The following is a 9,310-nucleotide window of genomic DNA, read 5'->3' on the forward strand; positions in this document are numbered from 1 at the left end:
CTGCACCTCCTTCCCTCTCTTGTGATGCTGCATCCAGCTATGTCCTTGTCATGTAATCCTTGGAAACAGCCTCTATGAAGTTGGGTGCCGACATGAGGATGGTGAAGGTGCAGATGATGGAAAAAAGGGAGAAAGCCACCAGGCACAGCCGGTCAACCACCGCTGCCGCAAACTTCCACTCGCTGCAGATGGCCTCTGCCTCATCCTGGTCACGAAATCGCTGGGCGATGTACGACACCTCCTCCAGGATCCGCTGGATCTCAGGTGGGGGGATGCTGATCCCCACTGCGGCTCCGGCCCCCATGCCAAGGCCTCCGACCCCTCCCCCTCCTTCGGGTGGCTCTGCCTCGTCGCAGGGGGAACTGTAGGCACGTCCCCCTAGAGCCACGCCGGAGTCACTGGAGGGAGGGTAGCGTGGGCTCTCCATGGGGTGGTAGCCACCGAAGTAGAGGCTCATGGAGCCATTGGAGGTTCCTGTGGGGCAGGGCGGGCCGGGCGGCTGGGAGACGGGTACGTTGATGCTGGGCATGGTTCCTAGTTCAATGGAGCTGGTACTGGAGTGGTGCTGCGGGGGGTGCCGGTACTTGTAGCCAGTCCGCTTGCGCTCATCGCCGGGCTGTTTCATGCGGAGGAACCAGGCACACCAGTTCAGGAGGACCACTCGCACCTGAGGGCAGAAAAAGGGTATTAGTGGAGTGGCGTGCATGTATCCTTTAGTATTTCTGGATTTCTATACTTGCAAAAGTAATAAGTATATAGAGCTCTATTGTTGAGGTTGATAACAATGATGATGTCGATGATTATAATTCATGTTTATGACAGGTTCCAGATTAAATTGATGATCTACTGTATAAGCAGTTTGGAAACAGTACGGCAGTACTGTAAAAAAAAAGAAGAAGAAAAAAAGGATAACACTAAAAGCTTGTTTTCCATTGTGGTGCATTGTTATCAATTCATCATCATGACATGCAATACATTACATATCAGCAACAACACTAAAAGCAAATGTTGATTGCATCTTTGAGGGCAAGCAAGAAGGGGATACATTTATCTAAGTCCAATTATATTTTGAGGATTGCCATATTTTTAGGTCAGTTTTCAATTTGGTTGGGGAATCGAGGAGTTTCGTGGCTGTCGGTGAGGTTGACCGTATTCACATGGTATTCATTTTTTCTTACTTCATAATCAGGGGGTGGGACGTTTCTCAGAGTATGAGGTATGAACAAAATGGCTGTCAGTCTGCTACTCACCCATTTTGGCATCTTGCCTCCCTGAGGGTCATGATGGTGAAACTGCAGCACGATGACAGTCACTACGACTGACATTCCAACAATCATCATGGTACTGGCAAAGTACTGGGCTACAAAGACACAGACAGCCAGTATCAATATAATTCCACATTTGCATAATTCAATGAGAATTGGGTAATATACTCACTTTTATGCAACAGTGGATATATTTCATGCTATGTGCTAAGTACCCCTTTCACCCTTATTCAAATTGCCCATTTTTTATTTACAGCTTGTAGGCCTACTTGGTAAATTAAGTAAATATTTTAACTAATTGCAAAATTGATTGATTGATTTCACCTCTCTTGTACGAAAGGAAAGCAAATTGGACTTCCAAAACATAGCCAAAAAAAGATCATATACTGTACTGTACAAACTCAACGCATCGCATCAAAACACATTGTGAGCTTGTAAATCGTCTATTTTTGCTATTCATGGTATGACGAAATATATAAATCAGAGCTGATTCATACTGTAGGTGCTTGGGGAATGTTGTCATGGTGGTATGTTGTCATGTTATGTGGGCTTTAACTGAATTGCATGTTGCATGTCTGTTCTGTGCACATGCACATACACATGTAGGCACATCACAGAGGTCAGTCTCTTTTGCTCTCTGTCTATGTGGAGTGTGCATGCACGCATGCTAGCGCAACCCACGTATAGTAGGTAGGTATCATTTTTTTTTGTATAATAATCTATTACCCAAGAGCGTATTACCCAATAACAACATATAAATAAATAATATTTGCTTGTTATCATTTGATGACAGTGGCCTTTTAAAGCTACAGTATGGCATGCCCTCACTTTCTTTGGGCTCATCTATTGGTCTGCTTCTGGCTACACCACTGCAAAACTCACTAGATGTGTTTCCACTCTTGTAGTACCGGTATGTGTATAAAATAAATGTCCTATGTAATTCAACATTAGCAAGAATTTCTGAGTATCTAATGAATAAAAAATAAGAGCGACCTTTTTACCCATTGCCACAAGGATTCAAACGCTCATCTCCTTCATAATGGTCATTAATCTGCACCAATAGAGAGCGCTGTTTAAAAATAAAAATGACTATGGTTAGATCAGACTACTTGGTAATGGCTAAAATTAGGAACACATCACAGCGCTGACCTCATGGTGGTTAGAACAGGTCGATCCAGCACTTTAAAAATACATGCAGCATTGTTCCCGTGGAAATGCACTGACTGACTTAGTAACACTGTCTGTACATGCAACACAGACATAAAATATGCCCCCTCCTGTCAACATCCTTACCATATTATCACTAAATTCCCTTTTTATCCACGTTGTATAATACTCTTTATTTGCTCTTTCTCCCTCTCTCTCTCCCTGTAAGCTGTAGTTTACACAATTTGGTTAGGTCACAAGCACACATACTGTAGCCTACCTGCCCTCAATGCTGAACTACAGCTTTGTTCAGGAATGACACAGAGGGGAGGAAGGATGAATTGGGACTTTGAAATTAAAATCGGTAGTGTCAAACAGATCTTATCTAAACTAAACTAATTTCATTAAATGAACACAGTCTGTTAAGTCAGCCTGTGACTCAAGACAGCTTCAAGTAAGAGTAAAGCATTAAATATATCACTTTACAGCTGTAGCTCCAAGCTGCTACAGTGCTCCTAAAGCATCTTGGTCAGCTTACCGTTCATTTAACGGGGTATAAAAATGAATGGATTTTCATATTGACTTAGTATCTATGGAGCTTTACTCAGTAAAGGCAAACATTGTGTTAGTTTGAGAGGAAAAACATACCGTTGTACTGGTGATGATGCTGAATCTGGCCACACAATACTGTCAATCATTACTCTCACATACAGCCTAACACAGTAGAAAGGCCTGTCTGATCGGTTTGCATTGAGATTTATGGATCATAGTATAATTACCAATAGAGAATATTGAAGCGACTTGGTTGAGGTGGTTGCTTTATACACACACAGGCCTCCTAACAGAATAGTTATAATATTTCAAAAGCACACACATTAAAATCGTGTGTACATGTGTCACATTCAACAGTCTTCCTCTGTGGTCCCCAGTGGAGTCTGTGAAAGCTGCAATTCATGTGCATCCTGTCAGGCTTTGCAGTATCTCATCACCCAATCCACAATGTCTTGGAAGCCTCTTGTCAGACTATCCCATAGCTGTTCATCACTTTCTCTTTCTCTTCCTCTCTCTGTCTTTGGTTCCAAACATCCATCCCTCATTCTTTCCTCATCTGTTGCTCTCTTCCTTTCCCTGCGGGGAGTCTCGACTTTTCAGGACCAACTAAATGAATGCTGTTGACAGTTTTAGTTCAGGCTTCACAATTTGCTCCCTATGCCATTTGGGGGAATTGAGACCAATGTACAGCCAGCTTTCTTCAAAGTTTGATGTAAGGAATTACTAGGTATAATATGACTCCTGAGAGAGACAGAAAACAAGTCATTGTATTGGCTGGTCGGTGAAAACTGTATTAGGCTATATGCAGATTGAATGGCTTTCACAATGTAAATTGTTTCAGTCAAATGTCGTTAAATATCATTAGTTTGATGATTTTGTCTATGGATCTCAAGGGTCTTGGGAGTTTTGTCATATCGTTGCTGTCGGGCAGAAACCTTTTCTCCATATTCAAACTTTTTGTGTTTTTTGCAAATGAATGCCCTACTTCGTCATAGTATGGTATCACACAAAAGTAGCGAAAATAGCCGCTCAACAAGCTCACAACGCAAGCTTTTAGATCTTCTACTTTTGCAAATGTTTGCAACATTTTATAGTGACTTTGAAATTGGTCGTGTCTGTCTGTGGGTTTCATAAATATTTAACAAATGAAAAGTATTAACAAGACCTTGTGACTAAACAATAACTACATTGGATGTGCACAGTTGATGCAAGACGATTTCTTTAAGTTTAAGACATACAGAGAGACACGCATACAGGATACATGCATACATCAGGATAACCCACCAATTAAGGGAACAGAGTCAGAGGTGGCTGGCATGATCTCAGCAACTAGAAGCATGAAGACAGTCAGTGAGAGGAGCACAGTGATACCTAGAGAGAGAGAGAGAAGAGGGGGAGACAGACAGACAGACAGACAGACAGACAGACAGAACAGAATGAGTTGTTCTGGTGTATCCATTTTCTATCCACTATCTGCGGCATTTTTTCTCAGCTATTTCATGTTTTCAAGTACCAAATACCCCGTAGAACATTTTTGATAAACAAGTGCATTTTGTTTACAAAGTTCAACATTATAATCTCCTCTTGAAATAACATTTGGATAAAGTGACATATATGACTATCCTAGTTACTGTAGGTTGTTAGGCCCAAATCTGATTTCCTGTCCAGATTGGAGTCGGATTGGTTTTGAATGTATTCAAATCTGACTCGTGAAAATCTGTTTCCATTTGTTTAGTTTTTTTTGCTGTTCAGACTGCACCTATTTGAGTCTTTAGAAAACCATTCATGTTTTTTCTGTTTCCCAATTACTAGCTATTATCTCGCATTCCTAAGCCAATAATTTCATGAACAGCGGTCTATCCGGTAGGATACTCAAACAGTCTCCTTTGAGTCTCCACCGGTCGTCAAATTATTGGCTTCGGAATGCGACAAAAACAAAAAAATCTCAATGCTTCATGGGGTGTGTAATTGATAGAAAATAAGTAATTTTTTTGGTTGAACTACTCCTTTAAGTACCATTTTGAGGTATTGTTTACTTTACCGGAGTATACTATGGGGTTTGTGGAGTATGCAAAATGGCCACCACGTGGAATGGATATGATCAATATGTGAGTGTGTGCGTGCGTGTGTGTGTGTGCATGTATAATCCAGCATCTCTCACCCAGTGAGATCTTCTCTCCAGAGTCTGCGGGGAGCAGGAAGACGAGCAGAGCGAGGCCAGAGATGAGCACACAGGGGATGAGCAGGTTGAGGCCGTAGTAGAGGGTCCTGCGCCGCATGGTGACCGTGAACGTCACGTCGGGGTAGGGCTCCTTACAGCACTCATAGTACAGCTCGTTACGCTTGCCTGGCACACCTGGCATGATGCATGAGCACAGTGTTGTATAGTAACTAAGTACATTATTCAAGTACTGTGTATACTTAAGAGTATTTTTGCAGGAGTATTTCCAGTTTTCAGTACTTTTACTTCTACTCCACTACAGAAATGCCTTGGTAAACAGGGGCTGTGTCCACAGCTACCACTTTGCGACAAAGGTTTACCGTGAGGCCTGACTTCATCATCGTAAATGGTAAATGGTGCATTTATATAGCACCTTTCTCCATAGTGCTTTACATTTACCGGTTCACACACAGATTCACAAACCGATGGAGGAAGCACCCATGCAAGGCACCAACCTGCTCATGGGAGCAGAACTTTACAGTAGGGGTTCATTGTCTTGCTCAAGGACAGTTTGACAATAACGCACTGACTGAACCCACCAAAAAAACATCACACACCTGCTTTATTGTGCGTGCAGGTTTTACAAATCCGGTCCAGTCATCCTATATACGATGCATTTCAATGAGAATGCGCATGGATACACTTTTTTCCCCTTCCAGAGCGGGGAAGGGAAACCTGGTGGGTTTCATGCGTAAGCCAGGAGGAGCCGGGGATCAAACTGGGAAGATTCCCAAGCAGCCGCTTTACATCCTGCCAACCCCGCCGCCCCTCGTGTTGTAAACACCAAACACACACTGCTCTGCATGGCTCTAAATGTGCATTGTGGTGATCCTCAGACGCACATGGCCTGGCTGCATCCCTGCCTCTGTGTCAAACCTTCCTACTGCATACCATCTGGTCCACTCCTGCTTGACACCCATCTCCAGCCAGCCAACAGCCCCAGGGACCAGTGACCCTGCTGTGTGCTGCTCTGTCCCAGCTGCAACACTCCTCCCCTCTCTCCTTCCAACAACATCTTTCCCATCTGTTGAATCTGATTAATTCATTCAATTTCAATATGTAGATACGGGAAGTCAGCAAAGACAACAGTATGAATCCCTACGCAGTGTATGCCATTATGGCAAGTCATTTTCAAAGAGAATGTGGAGTCACATTCTCTCCAGAGGGAGAGAGAGAATTGTGCAATATGGGCCTCATTAATCAAGCAAACTGGGAACACAGTTTGTACAGACTGTGGCGTTAATGTGCCTTGTCATATCGCTTTACAGTTTAGTAATGAGTTTTGTCTCATTATTTTCCAATATTGTTAAATGTTCTGAATGCCAAAAAACACTTACTGCATAACTCCAGTGATGAAGCTCAATGAAATAATTGTATAAGTAGCGACTTACTTCTGCTCTACAGCTCTGTTAAAAATGTCAAAACATCAAGGCATTGAAAGGAAAAAGTACTTCGTAATTTGCACTTTTGAATACTTTTGAATACCTGCTTTTACAATGGCATCTGCTGTAATGCTAGGTAGAGAATGAGGCTCTCTTACCCACAAGATCCCATTCTCCATTGGGTATGTAGGTGGATGTGTCCACATCAAGCATTTGAAGGTCCAGCAGCCAGCCATTGTGGGTCCAGGAACCAAACTTCAGGTCACACTTCTGTATATCGAAGGGGAACCAGCGCACATCAATGTAGCAGGTGCTCTTCAGAATGCCAGGGGGGATGTACTGACAGTAGCCTGATGCATTCACCAACACGTTGGTGTGGAAGGTGGCATCGAACCGCTCATCGGCACTAGAGAGAGAGGGAGACAGGAGAACGTGTAATAATAACGATGAAGCAACTGCAGCGTGCACTCCAGAAATACTGCAGCATCCGGTGCAGAACCACAATCAGCCGTGCATGGTCATTGGGCTGAACATGCCAGACCACAGGGACGTCCTTTAATATTACATGGGCAGACCATTTTTGCCAAAGTACCCTGATTAGCAGAGATGTGCTTTAAAGTATTATGGATAGATCAAATACAAGAATGTCAATAGCAAGCAAGATATACCATAAATAAAGACCTAAAGTATGTTGGAAAGTCACCAAATGGCATAAATATCAACCACAGACTTTGGATTGATTGATTGAATACTTTATTAACACGATTGTTAACAGCACAGGTAGTACAGTCAAAGGTTATGCTTAAAGGATAACACAAAAAGCCCCAGGGGGCTTGTTTCCATTGTGGTCCATTGTACTCAATTAATCAGTAATACCATATAATACATACAATATAAGACCGTAACTGAAATCAAACAAACATCACGGCCTCAGCCCCTCCCTGTTTGGCCAATCTCGTCTCCCCTCTCCTCTGTGGCTAAAAGAGTCTGATTGCCCTGAGTGCCTGTGAGGTCTGGTTGGGCGATGAGCTCCAGAGACTATTTTGACTGTGTCCACGGTTGTTGTTGCGTGTGGCCATGACATCATCACTCACTCAATCACTCACTCATACATTTTTGGCTGTGACTAACCCCCACTGTCTCTCCTTTCATCAGGCTGCCACACCTGCAACAGATCCTCAATTGCTGCCGCCCCAATTACCAGCCTGTGTAAAAGCCAGCCAGTTCAGTTCCACCCTAGACACAGATCCAGCAACAACCTCAAACCCCACACCGTTGATTATTTAGGCTAGAAAGCCTTTCCTTTCAATTATTTAGTTTGGCCTGGAGATGGCCAGTAGTTAAACTTTTTCGGTTAGATTTGAGTTTAGAACTTGGTTTTGTCAGTCAGGGAGGGGGGAGCATCAACGTCCCCATACACAAATCCACGGAGCGCTGCCCTGTAGGTGGCACCGCCATTGCTGCGGTGTGAGACTCAGTCAGCTGCTGCCGCGGTGTCAGTCAACGTCGTCAATCCAGGTACTCATGCCTTTAGTCACTGGCTGTCAGTTTGGTGACTTTGCAACCAAGTTAGTGTTAGTTAGTAAAAGTTAGTGATAAACCAAGCAGGTAAAGAGTAACATCAACAGACGGACAGAACCGCAGCAGCAGCTGACTGAGTCTGACACCGCAGCAATGGCGGCGCCACCTACAGGGCAGCGCTCCGTGGATTTGTGTATAGGGGTGGCCTGGTCCCCCCCCCCCTCCATTCTATTAAAGGGATATTTCAAAAAAACTTTTGGTCATTTTATCGTCTACTCAGGCCTTTGTGAGCCCCCCAGACCGTTTTTAAATTGCTTGATTCAGTATTTAGACATTTGATATTCATTTTATCAGACACGCCCCCTTCCTATACAAACCCATTGTAACTTCAAACTCCATTTTAACCATGATAGATTCATCAAGAACACCCGTCCTTGGTTCTGGTGACTCACCCTGCCCCCCTAATACGCGAGGGGGCCGTGTTTTTTCAATTACTTTTTTCATTTATTTTAAATATATATTGTTTTAAATTGAAAAAATAAAATACAATTAAAAAATTAAATAAAATAAATGAAAACAAATATCTGAAAAACACAGCCCCCTCACGCATTAGGAGGGCAGGGTGAGTCACCAGAACCAAGGACGGGTGTTTTCGACGAATCTAACATGGTTAAAGGTAGGGTAAGTGATATTTTTTGGTTAAAACAAAAAGTATTTTGTTAAAAGGTTAAAATACTATATTCTGATAGTAATCATTGCTATAGAGTGTTTTTTCAGTAACAGATGTCTCCCCGTCTCTCCAGCGTCTCTCCAACAATTTCACTTGTTTAATCTGTATCCTGATTGAGTTCTCTGTCCTGGTTGGATAAAATAGGAAATGAAACTGAAACTGAAACGAAAATACATTTTCTGTTTAATAAAGAGGTGGAGAGACAAGGAGACTCCTAATACTGAACAAACACTCTATAGCAATGAGTACTATCAGAATATAGAGCTATTTAACAATTATTTTAACCGACGCAAATCACTTACCCTACCTTTAAAATGGAGTTTGAAGTTACAATGGGTTTGTATAGGAAGGGGGCGTGTCTGATAAAATGAATATCAAATATATAAATACTGAATCGAGCAACTTAAAAACTGTCTGGGGGGCTCACAAAGGCCTGAGTAGATGATAAAATGACAAAAAGTTTTTTTGAAAGTGAAATATCCGTTTAAGTTTG

General features: G+C 42.7%; 1 protein-coding gene across 1 annotated transcript in view; it reads right to left on the reverse strand.

Annotated features, from left to right (window-relative positions):
- Positions 1-37: 37 nt before the first annotated feature.
- The window catches only part of chrna8 (cholinergic receptor, nicotinic, alpha 8), a gene marked incomplete at both ends in the record, with an annotated part of 44,605 nt that continues 35,332 nt past the window's right edge, over positions 38-9,310 (reverse strand). Inside the window, 5 exons of the mRNA XM_080415523.1 lie at positions 38-667; positions 1,251-1,360; positions 4,248-4,334; positions 5,125-5,319; positions 6,725-6,972. Coding sequence (XP_080271649.1) covers positions 38-667; positions 1,251-1,360; positions 4,248-4,334; positions 5,125-5,319; positions 6,725-6,972 — 1,270 coding nt within the window. The remainder of the gene's footprint in view (positions 668-1,250; positions 1,361-4,247; positions 4,335-5,124; positions 5,320-6,724; positions 6,973-9,310) is intronic.

This window comes from Gymnoscopelus braueri (genome assembly GCF_963280865.1).
Source record: "Gymnoscopelus braueri genome assembly, chromosome: 20".
In the NCBI taxonomy this organism is placed as follows: domain Eukaryota; kingdom Metazoa; phylum Chordata; class Actinopteri; order Myctophiformes; family Myctophidae; genus Gymnoscopelus; species Gymnoscopelus braueri.